This window comes from Dermacentor variabilis, chromosome 6, assembly GCF_050947875.1.
Source record: "Dermacentor variabilis isolate Ectoservices chromosome 6, ASM5094787v1, whole genome shotgun sequence".
In the NCBI taxonomy this organism is placed as follows: domain Eukaryota; kingdom Metazoa; phylum Arthropoda; class Arachnida; order Ixodida; family Ixodidae; genus Dermacentor; species Dermacentor variabilis.
The window spans coordinates 125,244,857-125,265,797 of record NC_134573.1 but is presented as its reverse complement, the minus strand read 5'-3'; the positions used below and the strand labels follow the sequence as shown (position 1 = coordinate 125,265,797).

The window sequence follows — 20,941 nt, the reverse complement described above, 5'->3', positions numbered from 1 at the left end:
ATTTCTTTTTCGCACGAGTACTCTCGTTCTACGATTAACTTTCTGGACGTTACAGTTGCCCTATCTAACAATAAACTAGCCGCTAAACTGTACAGTTAACCAACAGATAGGTATCGTTATCTTCACTTTGGAAGTTCACACTTAAAACACTCTAAAAGCAATATACCATAGTCCTACACTCAGCTTTGCTCGCAACAGTCAGATATTTATGAAAACTGTGAACAACTTCGCGAACCTTTAATCCGACAGGAATAACTACGTCATATATAATAATTTGTTTATTTAGGTATCAAATAAACAAATAAATAAATAAATAAATAAATAAATATTGTGGAAGATGCCGTTAAATGGGCCGATGTGCTGAATCGGAAGGATTTGTTCCGCGCTAGAAAGCAATCGTCCATTCATACACAAAGTAACCTTCTTCTAACCCACTCATCAACGGTTCCAAATGTTTCGTCAATCGTTAAAAACATTTAAACATACTAGCGCAGGGTGATCAGCTTAAGGTTATCTTTCCAGAACCACATCGGGTAGTCTTCACACATTCTAGTAATATTCATTACATGTTAACGTCATCTAAAACGATGATTCCTGAGACCATGGGTTGCCGACCTTGCAAGAAAACAAGATGCAAGGTTTGGGCACACATGACGACATCATGTATTGCCAAAGGCACTCCTTCCGATTTCCACATGAAAATTAAAGGTAATTTTACGTGCGACCCTAACAACTGCATCTATTTGCTCGAATGTTCTGTTAGTAAATTACAGTATGTTGGATAAATTGAAACACCGTTCAGATACCGCTTTAACAACCAAAAGTGTCATGCTGCTACTCTTCCTAATCTTCCGCTATCAAAACACGCGCGCATTCTGGCATATATTCGTATTCGTATTCTGACATATCTTATATGGCATGTTTATGAAGTGATATGTATATTTCCACATCATTTATTATAAATTCTTCTCGCCCTTCTGTTATGTTGACTTTATTACTCCATCTTGTCATATAATTTGTCATTTATATTTTATTTTATTTTTCACGCGCGCATAGACTTTAGATATATAAAAAAAACCGCTTCCCGCGAACACAAAGGGTACCACTTGTGCAAATAATGCAATGGAATGCAGTTCGTTCAACTCAAAGGTCAGTGGAGGTCACAGTGCAGGTGTCCCGTAACCAGGTAGGGGTGTATTGATCGTCTTCGTGGTCGCACAAAAATTGCAGCAACTTAAAACAAAGAAAAGAATAAACACTCCCCCTGCAGCTGCGACCCCTCGCATGCTCTTTGTTAACAGGTGACCCCTCTCCCCTACATTCCATTGGCTACGGTTTCCGTCCTTCCTCCCTTGTGGACACGACCGAATGTGCACCTGCGGACGTGTGGTTTATTCACAAACTGCCTAACTGTTTTTCTTTTTCATAATGCCAATGTTTATACTGGCAGCCTTATAGTCCCGTTATAGCACCACTGCATGTGCGCGCAAGTTCAAATTCACGGTTGTTTTTGTTGATTTTCACTTGAGTCAACGCGCGTGTTAGTATTCATGAACTCACTAAATGTACGCGTGCTTGTGGTCATAGGCAACGTGCTTCTTTTTTTCATAACACCACTGTGCGTACGCGCATGTTTACATTCACGTTTTTGCTTTCTCTCTCTACTTCTTTTCTTTTTTTTTGCGGAGAAAAATGTATAAATTGAGCTCTGTGTGCTTGCAATCGTACTCTTGAGAACGACCAGACCCCGGCCGAAACGTCAGTAAAGTCCTGCTATTTTTCCTACGTGCTACGGGCATTTGTTAAGCTATTCTTTGTCACCCGTACATGATCATCATCATGTGAGGTTAGCATAGGGTTCTTCTTTATCATAGCTTTTGGGGCTTTCTCTTGAATGTGATCTGTGCTTTTGGAGTGGTCGGTTCGCCGCACCTCCGCCGCGATATAAACGTCGTGATAACTGCTGAGTCACAAGTGGTGGAGTGCGCTCTTCGGTCCTCCGTCCTCTGACTCCCCGCTCAACCTCCTAGAGCTTCAATCAGGTCGCCGATTGTGCCAGCTGTCCACCAGCATGTCGCACGAAGAGCCAACAGGCACTTCTACATCAACCATCTCTGGCTCGACTACCACAGCCTCTACGTATTGGATTGTCAGTGGGCACCAGCGTGATCCCCGTCTGTTTGCTGGACTTCGCGGTGAAGACGTCGAGGATTAGCTGAACTGTGTCACGGTGCTCCTCGCGTCCTCATGGGCGACCGTGGAAAAACATTCCTCTCGCAACTCGTAGAAGAAGTACTCCAGAGCCTCCGGAACCACCCACAAGACTACCTCCAGTTACCATCCGCAAACCAACGGCCTAAGAGAGCAATTTCATCGCACGCTGTCAGACAATGATAGTCATGTACATCGAACCAGATCACAGAAACTGGGACGCAGTTTTGCCATTCGTGACTTTTGCGTATAATACCGCCGTTCAACGCACTAACGGTTACTTGCCATTCTGCATTGTCTATGGTCGTTCACCCTCTTCCTGTCTTGACATCTCTTTCTTCGCGCCAACTGTCAGTCGATGTGTATCCTCCTGTGCAGAATATGTGTCCCGCATTGTACGTTGTCGCCAGCTCGCCCGCATCAACACCGAAGCACGGCAACAGGACCGCAAGCAGCATTACGATGCCTCTCATCGCGTCGCGTGCTTCTGCGCTAGCGAGGAAGTGCTACTCTGGACACCAGTTCATACTGCTGGCTTGTGTGAAAAGTTTCAGCTTCGGTTCATCGGCCCCTACAATGTCTTGGAGCAGACCTCTCCGGTTAACTATCGTGTGGCACCTGTTACTGTTCCAAATGACTGCCGCTGCCGCGCTGCTGCGGTTGTCCACGTTTCCCGTATGAAGCCTTTCACGAGTCGTTCTCCGTCCTTTGAATTGCGGCCAGGATGGCCGCTCTTGCGCCGAGGACATTAGTGTTGGTATATATTGACACAATATTATTTGAAGTTGCGCGCGCCAGCCGCCTCCTAAGTCCGTCCAGCTGTTTAGTGCTACCTGCGAAAGTTAGCGGCAGTGAAGCGGGTAGCGCGGGCTCGCAAGGCACGCGCAATCGGAGCAGCGTGCCATCAGCGAGGGACACGAGGAAAGAAGAAGAGGTGCGGGTCTCTTGCGAAAAGACTGTGGACGTTCTAGTGAGGCTCTCGTTTAGCGGTTTGTCGGGCACAAGTTCGCCCAAGGTAAGTGTGATTAAAGCACCGTCACTCAACTGTGCGTTACAATATTAAGCTATTTGTCATTTGGACGTGATCATCATCACTTTGGGTTCAGATGGGGTTCTTTTTCCTCATCGCTTGTGGGGCTTTCTCTTGAGTGTGATCTGTGCCTTGGGCGTGGTCGGTTCGCCGCATCTCCGACGAGTAATATACTTCGTGATAACTGCTGCGTCAGAGAATATATATATATATATATATATATATATATATATATATATATATTCTGACGATATATATTCAGACTATATATATAGATACTCAATAATTAGCCTCAATATTAACGCGCAGTAGAACTTTGCGCTACTTCAGGCGTGTTGCTGGGACTTGGTATGATGCTTACCAAATACTTTCCGCACCCTCATGCTTACTACATTATCGCCGCGCACTGCTTCAAACGATTTGCGCGTTGAGGTGCTCGAGTAACTTTTCCCGACTTTGCTCGCCTGCCCATCTCAATGCAACCCATAAATTCTCAATGACGCGCTGAAGAGCAAGAGCCGGAATTAAGAAATTAGCGAGAGGGTGCACAACTACTAACGGCTCTGTTCAAGGATATAAATACAATATTACGACTCGGCACGCGTTTAGAATCATAAAACTAATGGATAGGTAATTATAAGAACGCATCGTGAGGGAGCAGATTTGCCGTGATGCAATTAAATCTATAAATTTTGTTCGCTCCCCGACGGTCGTGCGGAGGTCTTCCAAAAATGCAGGGATATATAGCGCAGCGTACCGACCGCCTCCAATATTACTTTCAAGCCTCAATTTGCCACACGACGATGTCGAGAAATTGCAGCGCAGTTCTGACGAAAGAAAAATTGCAAGAAAAGCTAATATGAGAAATAAAAAAAAAAACAAGCTGCGGAATACCAGTACTCCCGCGCATCGATCCCTGCCTCCCCCTTTTTCTTAGGGCGGCTCGAAAATCGACCAATTTCTGCGGTCGACGTATAAATACCACAGGAGAAGGAGGCGGGAGTGAAACGTCTTTTCGACTCAGAGGGGAGTCGTTAATAGATTTATTATTTTCTTTAATAAGGCCACAGAAACCGCCGCTGGCGTTGAACGAACGTTGTCGGGTAAAGCGGCACAGAAAAGTAAACGCTTTGCCGTGCTTCCAAGTTTGGTCGTCGATAAGGGAAAACTTTCGTTACTTGCGATTGGTGCAAGAAAAATAAGAAATAAATATAGGTTCGCCGACGGGGCCCTAGGTGCTTGCGGTATAGGCTTAAAAGTAGATATAAAACTATTTCTGTGCGTTTAATTTCGGTTCTACTTCTTGAACTTCTCTGTGAGAACAAAAAAAAAATTGTAAACATCACAAGGCAAGTTCTTTGCATGTTCGCGTCCAATTTCGCTCGTAATCGTCGATGTACTATGCCTGCAATATGTCCGCTGCTCGCGGCCTCCTTCTTATGTTATTTTAGCTGATTTGTGCATACTGCAGCCCTATGCGGAAAGGGCTAATTCAGGGCCATTGCAGAAGCCTCTTGCGATCTTTTAGCGTAAGACAGTCCTTGATCAATATTATCAGCTGGAATCCTGCACGTTAAAACATCATACCATCAAATACTGGCACACGACATAGGACAGCGCGTGGCCTTCAGCCCAGTGTTCATTACATTTTCTTTGTATATTGAAAGTTGGCTGCAGCTTTCTTATTAGACGCTAAAGATGGCCACTTGTAAAAATGCGCGTCAAACCATACACAGAACAACCTTTTCTGCCGCCAGGTAAAACGCGTGATGAACGGATCACTTTGCGATTCATATGTTATTTCTACCAATTTCTCAGAATGTAAGTTCCATATCCCTCTTTCGCATTATATCCATGTTATCTCTGTGTTTGTTGGAACTCACCTCTTTGCTGACAAACATGATTGTATATATAATTTATCACTTTCTACTCTGTGTGCGAAGTTTAAATCGTATGTCTAAATCGTAAATATATAGCCTAAATGAAATTGTTATCAATTTTATTAACCGAATAAAGTCGTTTCGCATGTTATTCCACACAAGCAGCTTGCGGAGCATTTAGTAGGTAATATTTTTCTGACATAAATGCTTCTAAATACAACGGAATCGTTGATATTTTAGCTATGGCATAGTGGATAGAGAAAATTTTCAAAAGTGTGTCGCAATATATACTTGTGTATTTTAACGAACTCATCAAATTATGCTTTCATTGCAAATAATTTGCTGAGTAAGCAAGGTAGATGAGAGAGGAAAACATTATATTGTCGTTAGTTAGCGTCAGAACTATTAAAAGCTACGGTGGTCATCGTTAGCTACGTTCATCTTTTTAAGCTCCAGTCACGTTTCCTATTGCCGTTTATATAGATCCTAATGTTGTTGTTGTTGTTTATTTATTATATTGGCCAACAGCATGTGCGCAATGGAAATCGCTGACTGCGCTTACGCTCTTCTACCTTGACGGTCACAAATACCGCAGCTGACTCAATTCATTCCCCCTCCACTTAGGGTAGCAAACGTGCTACACTCCTAAATGTTCGAGAGTTTACTATCACAGGGAAGTGACACTTAAACTGAATAACAATAAAGATTGGAACAAATATTCGCACTCAAAAGATGGAAAGTGCATACAACGTAGCTTTTGGTCCCGCTATCACGATAGCTGTCGCTATTGTTCTGTAACATAGCGGTGGAGTGATCTCAGGGGCTTTAAGAACACTATTTCCCTTTACATGCCGATATGTACGGAAGAGTGAAAAAACAAAAGAGAAAAAAAGAACTCGGCCAGCGAAAAGTAGGACTGTTAAACAGAGCAGATTCCGATTGGGCACCTTGCAGAAGCAACGTGCAATTTCTGATATAGTTAGCGAAACCCCGGTCGAGAACATTTACAAGGAGAAATTCTTGCCTACTACTAAATGGTCTTGCCTAATCATGACCTCGCTACACCATTGGTCTTTTTTTTTTTTTTTTTACTGTAAGGGCGCAAGAAGTAGTGAGATGAAAAAAAATCATCAAGTATAAAATTATGCCGTTCAACGCACAGAGGCTTCACCGTCGGCTGTTAGGCACATATTCCAGCATTACGCCACGTCGTTACGCGGCCACCACGGTCGGCAGTCGAACTCGCAACCTCACGCTTCGCCGCAGGACGCACTGAACTAGTGGGTAAAATCGTTGCGCAAAATGGTGAGGAAACTCGTTCAGTCTGTCACGTCAACTTCGGCCGGCTGAACAAACAGGTAAACTCTAGACAGTGATCGTATTAAGACGTTCGCAGATCGGCGTATCGAGTGTGACGGTACTGCATCGCCACGCATCCTCGTAATCCGGGTTTAACTTATTCGACAGTTTGGACGGCTATCCCGACTAATGTTATAGAAAATACTGCGGCCAAGTCCTGATACACTGCGCGCGAATTACGAGGGAAGAAGATGCAATATAATGGCGCGTCCACAGCACCGCGGTAAAAATAAAAGCAGCATATAATGCGCACCACTAGCCACTGCTACATCCTGGTTATCCGCCCCCATTCGTGGTTCTAGTTTCTCACCTGCTGAAATCCTCCCGTCTGCATAGACTCCCGTCGCGTATCCATGAGAAAGACCAGGTCTTCACGGCTAAGGCACAGGTCGTGGGAGATCTGGCAGCTGAGACCCTGTGGCGAGCAAAAGAGGCACTTCGGTGTATACAGTACTAAGGATGATGAAATAACACGCTTTCTTAGCACGGGTATGCCCGTTATATCTTACGCAACAAGTGCCAAGATACGTTTGGCGGTTAAGGGAGGAAATAATGTGCGCCCGTCTGCTAGCCTCGTATGCTGGGTTCGCTCTTGAAAACATCGGCTACTTCTTTACGCACGTAGATATAGTCGCCAACTAATAGAAAAAAAAAAGAAAAACCCGCTTGAACAAAACAACGACGTTAACAGATAAGCTAAACAGCGCAAACGCTGGTCCTCATGTGAGTTTTGTTCCGAAGTAAGAAATATGGTGTGCAGGCGCAAACAATTCAGCTAGGTGAGCATGAAAATGTTTGTGAATTATCAGTGCATAGCGGATAGCATTTGCGCAGATGAAATTAACATAATAAAGACCAATCAAATTAGAAAACCCAAAGTTTCATGAAAAATACCTTTTTTGGACAAGTTATACCATTAAGGAGCAAGAACCTGCCAGCTTTTCTGGAGGCGAAAATGGCCGGCCCATTGCAGTTACCTGAGACGAATATTACGCATACTTAAACTCCATGTATTTAGGGCAGTGTCACTGACCTCGCACTTGAGCAATCTTGGAGCTCCTCGGCATACACACTCCAAGTACGAGTATCATGCATGCGTTTCTTCTCTGCCTTGATATAGCCAAATGCTATCACCTCAGGAATTTCTCGAGGGAAACCTGCCAGCACGAGGTAACTTACTTGGCTCTTGCATGCGGCCTCTAATAAAGTGTGCACACGACTTTGTGAGAGCGCGAACGGCAATCAGAATACATGAGCCAATTTTTTACCTTCTAACCCAGCGGTGAATACGTCTAAATTACGCTTTATCAGTGGGAAGCTACGATCACGTTATACCTTTTCCACTTGGAAACACATTGTCGAAAATGCGTTCGGCATGATTTTTACAGCCTTTAAGAAAAACGCTTCCGTTGTTACACGGTTCTATGCACCACTTCTTGCTGCTGCCAGCGACCCTACCATGATTCCGAGGTTCTCGAACACCTCGTCGACAGCTTCGGCCAGTTGGTCGGCCACGGGCTGGGCGCCGAACAAGAGATTCAGGGCGTCGGCCAGCACTCGCTGCTTGAGCCCGTTGGTTGGCTCGTCCTCGGCCCTGGGGCTCCGGTAGAAGCTGGGCTGCCCGTTCATCTCGGTCACCACCGGTTGGAAGGACGTGTTCAGGGTCAGGTCCACGCCAAGCAGCTGGAAGCACTTGGGAAGCCTGCACACAGTAGGGACAGCGTAAAGTGTATCGATTGAGAGTTTGCCGGCGTACGTGGTCGAAAGTGTTTCGTGTAGCAGCAGCAATCCTAATCAGGTTGGCTTGAAATTTATACTCCGTCATTTACTCGCTTTGTTGATCCTCGGTCGCACGCACGCACGCACGCACGCACGCACGCACGCACGCACGCACGCGCACGCGCACGCACACACACACACACACACACACACACACACACACACACACACACACACACACACACACACACACACACACACACACACACACACACACACACACACACACATACACACACAGACATACACACACACACAGAGTAGCACGCACGCACACACACACACACACACACACACACACACACACACACACACACGCACGCACGCACGCACGCACGCACACGCACCATAATGTAAGCACTTTGACGCAAGAAACTCCTTCATGCATTCACTTCCTCCTTCGCCACTCCAAGATTCGCGGGAAATTTGCTTTGGAGTGCCTGAGAAATAATATTCCTTGAAGTTAAACAACCATTAGCACTGGTTACAAAAAGATCAATGTTTAGGCTTTTGTCGAAATGAATTCTCGCATTAAGTTTAAGCTTCTTTGACCGTGCTAACGACAGCGCTATCAGATATTTGGAAGACCAATCTTAAGACAAGACTAATACATGCACGCTGCGCATTTCAAGTAAATTATACCGCCCGACAAATGTGAATCAAATGTACGTCTGAAGATTTAATGTCCCGCAATAAAATCATGAATCCTGGATGTAATTTATTACGAAGCTAAAGCGGGATCCTTCTCGCTTAATACCGGCGTAATTAAGAGTCGGGAAGCGTTCTAGCAAGGCCTAGAGAGAGAGAGAAAAAAAAGAAGGAATTTCGCCGAGAACACAGCCAGAGACTTGGGAAAAACTCACGGAGAGGCACGTGCCCAGAGGAAACGAATTTCCCTGGTACCAATTTGCTCCGCCAGTTCTTATAACGAACCACTCGCGCTTCCAGAAAACGTGACTCTGACTGGGGCTGTCCGCCCCACACGGCGCTGTACGTTGCGTACAACGGTCGTACGAGAAACAAACAGAAAGCAGAAGAAGAAAGTAGCAAGCAAAGAAAATAAAGGTGCCAGCTTTGACACGTGGCCGCTCAGACTCAGTCGTGTGAAGATGAAAATAAAGTGCAGCCGGCCAGCCCGAACAGCATGGCGACGAGAGAGCGATTGGGAGGCGCCAATTAACGACGCGATTTCTTTTTCTTTTCTTTTTGTGCTTTTTTTTCAGGAGAAGTTTGAGTAAGTGGATTTTTTAGCGCCCCGGGAGCGGCAGAGTTGACAGGTTCTGACTGAACCAACGTATCCAGAAAATGTAATTTAAAATACACAATGAAACTGAAGAACACGGTTTGCAAGACCACCGCATGTAATGAATTAAATATACAGGTCTCGCTGATGAACGTACTCATCGCCTTTTCTTTTTGCGGTATTTGTTTGATTTAGTACTCACGTATACGTGCGTATTTTTTGAAAGCGCGAAATAGGGTCAACTGCGACAGCAGAGAATTCGGAACACCAACTTGCTGCGACTTATTGCCTTCTCTGCACAGCTCGGAAAAAAGCAACGTTGCTGGCTTCCTTAGGTGGTGTCCAAAACATGGCATCTGTGAAATGTTTGCAGTTCTGCAATTGCTTCCGGTGCAGTCATCAAAACTATGGCCATCGAGATTTCTTTTCCTTCTTTTTTTTTTTTTTGCTGCTAGGAGGGAGGCCGTCGCTGGGGCATAGATATTGTTTTTTTATTTTTATTTGTTTAGAGAGTACTGCAGACTATCAGGAGGTCCTAGCAGGAGTGGATATAAATACATTGAACTAATACAAAAATACACGCAATTCAGATGGATCAATGCAAAAACACCAAGTATTGCAACATCAACAACAACAAATAAGGGGGAAAGTGTGATAACAAAAACAAACTAAAATATGTGTTTTTACACACCTATAAGCTGTATAATAAATACCAACGCTGAAGGCCACCACAACTCTTCAAGCACCCAAAAGTTAGGTTAGGCTGTACAATCAGGATAGTAAAGAAATGCACGAAATACTGCAACAAAAGCAAAGCAACAACATACCAATTACAATCAAGCAAATGGAGACGCAAATGCATAAGGTAACAAGGTACCAACAAAACAGAAGGTACGAACATGAGGTACCAACAAAACAGAAAAGAAAAAATATACCACTACGTCCTATGCAACCATTTGTTCAATTATCTCAGTGCTGTGCAACCATACCGATGGAAGAACGTTCCAGTCATTTACCGTGCGTCGAAAGAAAGAAAATATGAACGCATTGGTTCTGGCACTGAAAGGGCTAAGAGAATCAGCAGGGAGATGCCTTGTTTCTCTGTTGAAGAGGGACGATATATAATCATCTGGATTTAAAGCTAGTTTCCCATGATTCCGCTGAAAAAAAGAAAAAAGCTTGAATCACGTCACCTATACAACTTCTTTTTTGCCAGGACTTTCGCGAGTGCTGCCTGTTGTGCCTTGAAGATCAATTGCTCGCGTTCAGATCAGGCGGCTGAGATGCCAGGTTCAAGCTCGTGAGATATATATATATATATAAACATATGGGGTTCTAACCTACCAAAATCGTGGTTTGATTGTGAAGCACACCGCAGTAATTTTGACCACCTGGGGTTCTCTAACGTGCACCTAAATGTAAGCACACAAGCGTTTTTTTTTATTTTGCCCACATCGCACCCACAATCTCAAGCTCGGCAGCACAACTTTATAGCCTATAAGCTGCTACCGCGGCGGGTGAGACAGTAAAGCTAACCAAACGGACGGAAAAGGGGCATGCTGAATAAATAAGAGCAGAAGCAGTTATTATGGTACGCTGTTATAGCTGTTCGCAGGTCTTTAGTGGAAGAATTAAACTGGCCAACGAATATTTGTTGACAATGAGAGACCTAGTATTGCTTATGGGTTGCAGTGCATACGATAAGCATTACCAATCCCGACTGGGAGATTACGCCGGTCGTTGAAAAGTGTGCAATCATTGCATTGTGCCGGTGCTAACACATGGGGCAGAAAGTTGAATAACAAAGAAGCTCGAGAACAAGTTAAGGAACGTGCAACGAGCAATGGAGCTAAAAATGGTAGGCGTAATGTTAAGAAAGATGAAGTGAGCGGTGTGTATCAGAGAGGAAACGGGGGATGGCCGATATTCTAGTTGACACTAAGAGAAAAATAATGGAGCTGGGCAAGCCATGCAATGCGTAGGGTAGATAACCGGTGGATCATTAGAGCTACAGAATGGGTGCCAAGGGATGGGAACGAGTCGAGGACGGGAGAAAACTAGGTGTGGTGATGAAAACAGGAAATTTGCAGGAGTAAGTTGGAATCAGCTAGCGCAGGACCGGGCTAATCGGAGATCGCCGGGAGAGGCCTTGCTCCTGCAGTGGACATAAGCATAGGCCGATGATGATTATTGTTTATGCAGTGCGAGGAGATCAAACACACGCTGTGCTCGGATAGAAAGATGGCCCCCAGCCTGGGCGTTCCTAACTGGACGCGCCCGTTCTCCCTTCTACACAAGCTGCCAACAAGCGGATGTCGCGTAACGCCACATCTTGCGCTGCCTTTGCTGAACATGCAAAGATTGAAAAGTGCTTCTGTCTGGGAAAGTTTAAACAAAGCGCAAAGCAATGAGATGTGCCTATGAGTCCTTGCTGTCTTCGTCTTTCTGTGATGTATAGCTTGCGGTAGAAAGAGATAGTCTGTCGAACTAGTGATGAATAGGACTTCCTCACGCGTACGTGCAGGGCCTAGTGTCCACAGAAGAACAGCGCGTATAGCGTGAATGAAATCATCGCGTCTTCTGGCATTCTTGCGCGACTATAAACTAACGGTCCAGTGGTAGCGCGCTTCGTGCTTTGCACAGCTACCCTCAGGCAATATAATTGCACATACACTTGACCGCTAGGCTAACAGCGCCTGTAGCAGCATCGCAACCACCGCCACCGGAAAAGAGAAAGAGTGAGGTTCCGAACCTGGACCTGCGTAGTCCCTGCGCAGCCGGGGTTGACTGGAGCACGGCCTCGGCCACGAGCAGCGTCCGCACCAGCACGTCGGAGAGGCTCTCCAGTGCTGTCTGCAGAGACTGGCGGCCGTAGTTGCGCTCCACGAATCGCCAGAAGCGAGACAGGGGCTGCACCCGCATGCCAGGCTGCGTAGCAAGAGCGAATAACGCAGAAAGCGGGGGCTCAGTTTGACAAGCGCGGGGTTCGCGAAGCGAAGGACACGTACGTGCGTGGGACGCAGTATAGCCCGCCCCCCCCCCCCTTAAAAACACGCAATTTGATTTATCGATAACGCTCGAGGCTACGAGGGCTGACCTGCGGAGATCGCCGTAGCGGTATGCGCCAGGTAAACTTTGTCGGTTCTCGTTCTTTAATGTAGAAGGAAGCATCAGTACACGTACAGTTTGTCTGTGCAGTCGACACCCGCCGTAAATGCGTCTTTCGTGGTGGAGCTGGACGATGGCCTCGTGATAGTCCGCAAAACACTAGACGCGGGCTAGGGCGGCGCACGGTTTCTCAGCATCCGTTTCAGAAGCATCTGAACCGTGCGCGTTCGTTGAAAACGTACAATGACCATGCCCAAGGGCTTGTCACACTCGCTTATACAAAATCGTGCTCAATAATCTGATGCAAGCGCCACTTCTGTTCTTACTTATTTGTTTACGGACTTCGTACCAGCCTAGAAAGCAGCCAACTTCCGGGTCATTTTATGTAAATTTCACTCGCACGGCAAAAAATGTGTAATGCCAGAATGGCCGGAACTGAAAAAGCAATGTCAGAGAACACAAAAATAAAAGCGAATCATCACCGCGCCTGAAGCGAACTAAACGGAGAGAACGAAAGAGACGAAATAAATAACTAAATAAATCAGTGAAAGGCATAAAGCTTTGTATACGAGCAGTGCAGCGTTCCGCAACTCTTCATTTCGTAACCCACCGCACAATGAGATCCCGGGTCGGGTGTGCCGGAGCCACTAGTTCCGTCGTCGCCGTTTCTGGCCGCTACTGCGCTTTGCGCATAATCCACGCCGCGGAAGGGGCATGAATAAGTTGTCCGTCGTCGTCAGCACACTTTGCGAGCACTGACGCCAGATACAGGAAACGTATATATTTCTCCTCTTTGCGAGCGTCAAGGCTTCCGCGACCGCCGCCAGCGCTGCGGGAGGCCTTCTTTTCCTCGGAAGTGTGAAGACGGCCAGCCGGCCAGCGCACATCCCTCCTCCCGTATTTCGTGCGGGCGCGACTGTCTTAAGGGCGCCGGGTGGCGCGCCTGCGGGTCACTTCGCCACCGAAAATGTGCCGTTTCGCAGCTCCCCCTCATGAAAGTCAAGTGCGGTTGAGGGGAAGCGCATTTTCTGGGTGAGGAATAGACAGCAGGAGTTGCACTGCCGAGCGGCAACGAAGCGACTCGAGACGCACGAGAAACGGTTAAGGGAGAGAGAAAAGTGTGCGATGGGGGTTTCTCTGGCGAGTTCGAGAAACTGGGCTCGGAGGCGGTTATACGTGTGGCCGAACGCCGCGACGACGGAAATGAGCGAGCCGCTCGGTGCACCGTTTCTTCACGGAGCGGCGCTTTGTCCGTTCTTATAATGTAGCCGGGAAAGGTGCCCTGCCGAAACTCGACGTGGGATTCGTCGGGCACCGACGTGTCTTCAGCCCAGCGAAAGAGCGTTGCCCTTACTTTTTTTCTTTCGGTTTTGCATTCGTTGTCAGGGAGTAGGCTATTTGCCTTCTCAGTCTGTATTTGTGGTTGGTGTCTCTGCTTCAAATGGGAGTGTGGGTGTGCGAATGAGACAAGCGTTTTACCGCCAAGCGATCACGCATCGCCGCGGTCAGCTGAGCAAGCTGGAGCCGATATTGCCTATACATGCTCAGATAAAAAGGCACATTGCGCTTTCGTGTTGCAAAGTTTGTGTGGCACGCGTCGTCGTGTCACAAGATGTAATCGATGTCATGGCATGCGACGCAAACTCACGGTAACTGGGCTTAAGCTGGCCCACGTCATCCCGTACTATGCCCTACTCTCCTGCGTAATGCCGCATTATTCGGGTCTTCGTAACGCTGACTACAGGGTAGATGATGCGTCCTGGAGCGCTAGAGTGCAACTCGAGTATGTTATTTGTTGCAACATCTGAGGCGACATTTGTCATGCAATGAGATATTATAACAAGTATCGACACATTGTTCATTACTTGTCATGTAGCGCTTTGCTCAGATACGTGTTTTGAGAGTGTTTCGCTAAGAAGCGAAGGAGATTTGACAGGAGCGCGAGGTGTCGCTCTTTGACTAGACAACGCGCTATGACAGTTACGCCGAATGTTTAAATTCATGTAGCGTTCAAGGAATAGCCTGGTTAGGGAAAAGAAGCAACGCGAACTCGCCACACGGAAGAAAAGGAAAGGCAGTGTTTTCTTCTTATGAGAAAGTGCGTTTGATTATTTTCTGCTCCAGGATTTCACCTTTCTCTTCCGTACCAACACTTAATATCTGGCTGTCCTGCAGCGCAGGCGATGGTTTTTATTCTTGATCATTCTTTCGTGCATCACGAGTGATTTTATCAGCAGTCACTGTTGTGAGAAGTCTTTCGCGTACACTGAGAAAAAGCAAATACGCGGTACCGTCCAGCATGGACTCAGCGACTACAAAGCGATGAAATCAATAGAAGTTGAACAGGAGGAATAAATCGCAAATGACGCAAATCTTGCTCGGGCGAATAGTAACAATTTGTCAGCGTGCAGTTACAAATCGCTGCGTTAAAGAAACGTCCAATGCGAGGCACTTCCTTTCTTGAAGGTTTCAAAATATGGGCATCAGGACCGCCAAGCTCGGTTTCCCTTTCCACCCCCTCCCCTTTTCTTTTTCGTTCTTTCAGTCGGCTACCTGCGAAAACTAGAGTATCGCACACCGACAGTCATGAAAGGTTATTACATCGTCGAACGTACTGCCACTCCACTTATTGTTTGAGCACCCGATATTCGGCGAGGGACCGTAAGGCCTGTAAGTCCTGGGCCACAGCAGGGGCGCGCGACGCTCGCTTCACTCTCGACTTCCGGCCGTCAGTTTAACCGGCCGCGAAAAGTCGTTTGCGAGCTATTAACACCCTCGAATGAATATGTTGATCGCAAGATTGAACGTCGCGCGAACACTCAGTATAGGAAAGCACCGAGGCACAGCATGTCAAGCCGGAATGGATGAACTAGGACAGCAGTGCGGGAAGGAGTCCAGCCGGCCGCGTAGAAAGGGAGGGCATCTTTCGAGAGTGGAGAGTGGTTCCTGATTTCCGATGCACTTGCCAAGTCGCGAATCAGGGAGGCTTTGTGGCTTCGAAGAAAAGGAAAATGTCAGACGATGGCGGACGGAGAGGCAGAGGGAACGAAAGAAACTCTGATCTTACATCTTAGAATGAACAACAGCCAGTGCATGTAAGTAGGCTGTTCAGAAATGCAGTTACTTGGCTGCGACAGCGCTCGGGTGCCAGTGCACGCTGCTTTGGTGTTACTGCAACCCCTGGTTGCCGTGAATTTCTTTAACGCTATGCAGGAAGTGCGACTTTGCATACCAATGCAAGGTAAGGAGACCGTTTCTTACAAGAGATGCTGGCTCCGGTGTTGTAAGCTTTCCGGCGGAGCGGCTTCCGTATAAAACTTGGACCCGTCATTTGGTATTCTGATAGCACCGCTGGGTAACTGTGTGCAGGATCTATTCTAGTCACCCAAAAGTATTTCGTTGCCAGTACACCAGGTTTGGGACAGGTGCTCCCAAGTTCTTTTACCATATTTTCGGCGCTGTCTTACTGCGATAGTTAACGTCAGAAAGCAGTTGTCACAGTACCTGTGGCTACCAAAACAAACACACAAACAATACAACCGCGAGGGCCACCTTCATAGTGTGGGGCCGGTTTAATGTCTCAAAGCAGTTCTGAAGCTCTGAGAGACGCTGTGGGGGAGTACTCCGAAGTATTTCTGTTTATTTATTTCAAAGCACCTTAGAGGCCCGGTGAGGAGCATTGAGTAAGGGAGGGGGGGTGCAGGGGGCAGGGGGCATCACCGCAAGACAGTCGGGCACCTTGACACGAGCACCGCAAAGATATGTAGAAATCATCGTTACAAAAACAGGGTAACAGAAGAACAAGACGTGGCATAGCGCACAAGGCGTCAAATAAATTTTACAACGAACATGGCCTGACTGTGCCAACGTGGGAGCGGCCCGCAGCGCGCTGAGACACGTACCTCAGGACCTTCATTAAAGTTTTGCATCCATCCATCCAACAAACATTGCTCGCGCACACAATCACAATTTACCTGGGGCTGTTTAAGCGGCACGCGAACCTTTTGCATTTCGCCCCGATCGAAATGTGGCCGCAGGACCAGAAATCGAACCTTCGACCTTGTGCTCGCAGCAACAGAACACTGTAAAAGCAACAGAACACCAGGAGGCGCTCAAAACACGGTGGCCATGATGTAGTCGGTTTGGTCTGCCACTCGCAGTATACAGCAATAGCATAGCCTTCGAGATTGGTTTGCCGTTTATTGGGTATCTGAAGATTGAACACCGATTGTAAGAATTGCCTTTTTCATAATAAGATGCACGTGAGTGCTACGACTTGAAGCAACAACCATGCTTGAGTTCTTATATTAAGAAAGCTCCAAGATCTACTACCTTCTCGAAAAAAAGAAATGTGCGCTTTAAGAACAACCGCTCCGCTTCGCCGAGTTGCACCTTTGCATGGCAGAAGAGGTATCGAATGTAAGGCGAGGCCTGTGTACTGACCTACAGATGGAAGTTGAAGCCCCTCCTGAAAGATTCAACGTCGATGCGCAGGATGACAGAGGCTTTCTTTTTCACTTCCTCGTGCATCGAATACGTATTTCCATCTTCATCCAAGAATAACAGGATCGTTCGCCGCGAGCCCATTGTCTGCCCAACTCGCTTGCTCGGTTGCTTAGCGTGGTGCTTTTCTATATCTTTTTTCTTTTGTATATAGCATATAGTGTTCACTTCACCTACGGATAACGGATGGTCTTCTGTTTCCGAACGTCTCGGAAACAGTATTGAGATAGAAATTCCACCCCGCTCCCATCTTTTCGGTTAACACTACACAGTATAGTAAGCCAAGAAGGTAAGAAGATGGCAGAGCTGGTTACCAGTTCTTCGTTTTTGTTCAGTGAATGGAAGATGCGCTGCAACACCTCAGGCAGCATACCTTTAGCCTTTGCGCACGAGATGGGGAGAAAGTGAACAACGAAGAAAAGCCCACCAAAGAAACAGTGCGGGGCACAGAACAGCGTGCTGCAATGCCAAGGGAAAAGGGGGAAGCAACTTCCCCAGGCTTTCATCGTTGTCGGCGGAGGAAATAGGATTGCGTCTTCACAGCTTGTATGGGATGCCAAGAAAACGCAAACAAAGAAAGGCTGGAGAGGGGTGTTAGGGAGGCTAATTCGGGAAGCGCGCATTGCAAGCCTCGCTCACGGCGCAACAAAGCCCTCGGCGAACGTAGGAAACAGACCAGCTACACACACACAAAAAAAAATCAAAGTATGTGGAGATGAAAACTGAAAGGAAGCCGGCGAAAGGAACAAGGCGCGACGGTAGGCCCCCAACAGGAGTGGTACGAGCAAAGCAGAAACGACACTCGCGGGAACAAGGCACGCAGCGAGAAGCTGGGAACAGTAAATGCAACAATAAGAGTAAAGCGCAGCCCCGAAACAGCAAGCAGAACCGATTGCTCGAACTTATTTGCGCTGTCAAGTCAGGAAATCGCGTTGAGGCCGAATGCGGGCCACTTTCCGGCGTCTCCTTCCCAGGGTCTGCCCAGCCAGCTTGGGCGGTGCTCCGAGAGAGGGCGGCCTTTTTGCCTTCGCCGCGTGCCTTCTTCGCACGTCCCAAGCAGCTTTTCCCTACCCCTCACTTTTGTTTTTGTTTTATTTCTTTTTGTCCCATCCCATTTCCTTCCCGAAACGGTTCTCAGTGAGCTTCGCCGCGTCGCAACTCTCGCCTACGTCGCCTTTCGGCCCAAATCATCGTCGCCTGGCATGCGTGCCCCTTTTATAAACTGTCCCAACTTTTTCTTTAATTTTTATTCTAAAAGCGTGCAGAGGTCTTTATCCGGTACACTTGGTTTCCCCAGCGTCATTCGGTGCACCGAAGGCTAAGGCTCCTCTCTGCCATTAAGTAACGGGGACCGATTGTGCTTTTCGAGAGGGAAGGAGGACTCGCCCATTGTGCGGTGATAATCGTTCCGGCAAGCTTCTGCCATACAATGGGCGTCATCGCGGAGGGGGATTATAGGTGGACGATATTGGAGGACCCTTTCGTCTGGTTAACTTACGCGACCCTTATAGCCTTGGATACACTGCACGGAATTGACGAGAGGGAACGTAGGCTTCTGGCACGTTTTCCTCTCCCCATCGCGATTTCCCCCCTATCTCCTTACCGTCCCCGTTCTTAGAGCGCATCGCAGTACCCTTCGCACGTCCGCTTAGAGCGCTGAGCGGCCTTCTCTCCAATTTTTAACGCACAGAATTTGGAGGAAAGACAAAAAAAAACAAGGCTGGGAAGAAATTTGAGACCTGGATATATAAACAAAATGACGGCGCTTGGTGGCGGCGGAGCGTCTATCCAGCGTCGAGGCGCCGTTGTACTGTCACCCTCTTGCGCACACAAAGAAAAAATAAAAATGAAACTAACGTACAGTAAGGCCAGACACGCGAGTAGAGTGCAAGAACGTGTACGGGGGAGGAAGAGCGGGAGCGTTTGCTTGGTGTTTCTGCTGCGCTGGGCTGTGTAGGCGCTTTGGCCGCCGCTTAAAGAGGCGTGACATACATTGCTATTGGCGTCCGAGCCTCGATGCCACGGTTGTGTTTCTCAGAGTTGGAAGCAGTTGCCTTTTTCTTCCTCCCATTGTTTTTTTTTTTTTTCTAAACTTGCGGACCTTGCACATCTGTTTGCGGCGAGAAATAAATGAAAGAATTATCGCGTTTTAGAAATCGACGTACGGAAGGAAAGAGAACTAAATTTAAAAAATGCTAAAGAGAAACGAAGAAGAAAGAAGCCTTAGCCTGGTGCGCTTCGCGAGGAGCACACGGGCGTCTGCGCTTCGCGACAGGGTTCGCGGGCTTTACTGCCATTAGTGTTTATCTTATTTTCGTGTTGTAAACTAAGTTGGTAATTAAAATTTTCTTGAACCTGCTTCTCTTCTTAACCGTCTCAGATTTTCTGCTTGTGGCTGTCTCTGGATTTTCTTTAATTCTGATTGTTTTTTTCTCACACTTTTTTGTCCGCGCCAGAGTCCCTTTCAGCGTTTCTTTATTTCGAGCGTGTGCTCCCAGGCTCAGCGCTGCCTGCGTACTGCAAACTTTGCTGGTTGGCGTGGTCTTGTTTCTCGGCGCGATGTCCTCGCATCGAGCGGTCGTGTTACAGCTACGATTCGTGGCTTGATGCCTGCACATGTCCAGCAAGTGCACACTTCGGCAACCATCACCTAGCCGATTGGATCGGCTCCCGCGTTGTCCACTTGCAGCAAAAAAATATGGGGTATTGCTTACGTTCCTTTTTTTATTTCAAGTTTTCCTTCTCTTCTGGGGCAGGTCTAACCTAAGCCTTAGAATTTAGTTGATTTGATGTGCTTTCTATGGCTCACGGAAACCTGCTCGAGCGATCATAGCTCGAAGCTCTCTGAAAACAAAATACAGAAGCTTTGATTTCTGATATTTCGCCATCACGGTAACGCATCACCGCTTTAAGGTATCGTTTGAGAATGGCGGAAATTGAAGTAACAGATCCAAGAGAGCTTAACGGTCAGCCCCGTGAGAACGTTCGTTTTGTTCAAAAGAAAGAAGCGACTGTAGTAAGCGACATTAAAATAAGAGAGAGAGCCAAAAAGGAAGGAAAGACACGGAGGTTAGCCAGTGTAAATACCGGCTGGATACTCTGTGCTGGGGAAAAGGGTAAAGGGAATAAAAGGAGAAGGAAGAGTGAAAAAATAACTAGAAAAATGCACACAGTAACGCGATGTTACGCGCAACAATAGTCAAAAGCGGTCGCACAATTCGCATGTCCTGAAGAACTTGAGCAAAGCCATTAAGGCCTTGAGTGCCGAAACCCGTCTGGACCAGTGTCCTAGAACTTTCTCTTCTGTGAACGGGCGATTGTCCAGTTTTTCGAGCGCGGTCACGAGCACTTTTCTTGGCACATTGTAACGTGGACAGTCACGGAGGAGGTGCGCGATCGTCTCTTCGCAGCCGCAAGTGTCGCAAGCAGGGCTGTCGGCCATTCCAATGCGGAAGGAATATGAGTTCGTGAATGCCACGCCGAGCCATAGGCGGCACAGAAGTGTTGCTTCCGCTCGTGGCAACCCTGGTGGAAGACGGAGTTGCAAACTTGGATCCAATCTGTGAAGACGTGGGTTCCTGAATTCACTGGTGTTCCACAGAGTTAGCGTAAGCTCGCGTGCGAGGGAGTGAAGACTTGTCGCTGCATCTGTTCTTGACAGCGGTATGGGTATAATCTGGGCACCATCATGGGCCGACCGGGCAGCGTCATACGCACTGTCATTTCCCAAAATTCCGCAGTGACCTGGTATCCACTGTTAGATGATGTTGTGTCCCTTGTCGATTGCGTAATGGTGGAGTAGTGGGATGTCTGCGACTAATTGCACAT

General features: G+C 47.3%; 1 protein-coding gene across 2 annotated transcripts in view; it reads right to left on the bottom strand.

The window, feature by feature from the left end:
- Positions 1-20,941, bottom strand: part of LOC142585164 (cadherin-like and PC-esterase domain-containing protein 1) — a 182,256-nt gene that overhangs the window by 42,446 nt on the left and 118,869 nt on the right. For both annotated transcript variants that reach the window (XM_075695700.1, XM_075695701.1), the window contains exons 9-11: positions 12,255-12,430; positions 7,939-8,182; positions 6,791-6,895 (exon numbers count right to left, since the gene is read on the bottom strand). In XM_075695700.1, coding sequence (XP_075551815.1) covers positions 6,791-6,895; positions 7,939-8,182; positions 12,255-12,430 — 525 coding nt within the window. The remainder of the gene's footprint in view (positions 1-6,790; positions 6,896-7,938; positions 8,183-12,254; positions 12,431-20,941) is intronic.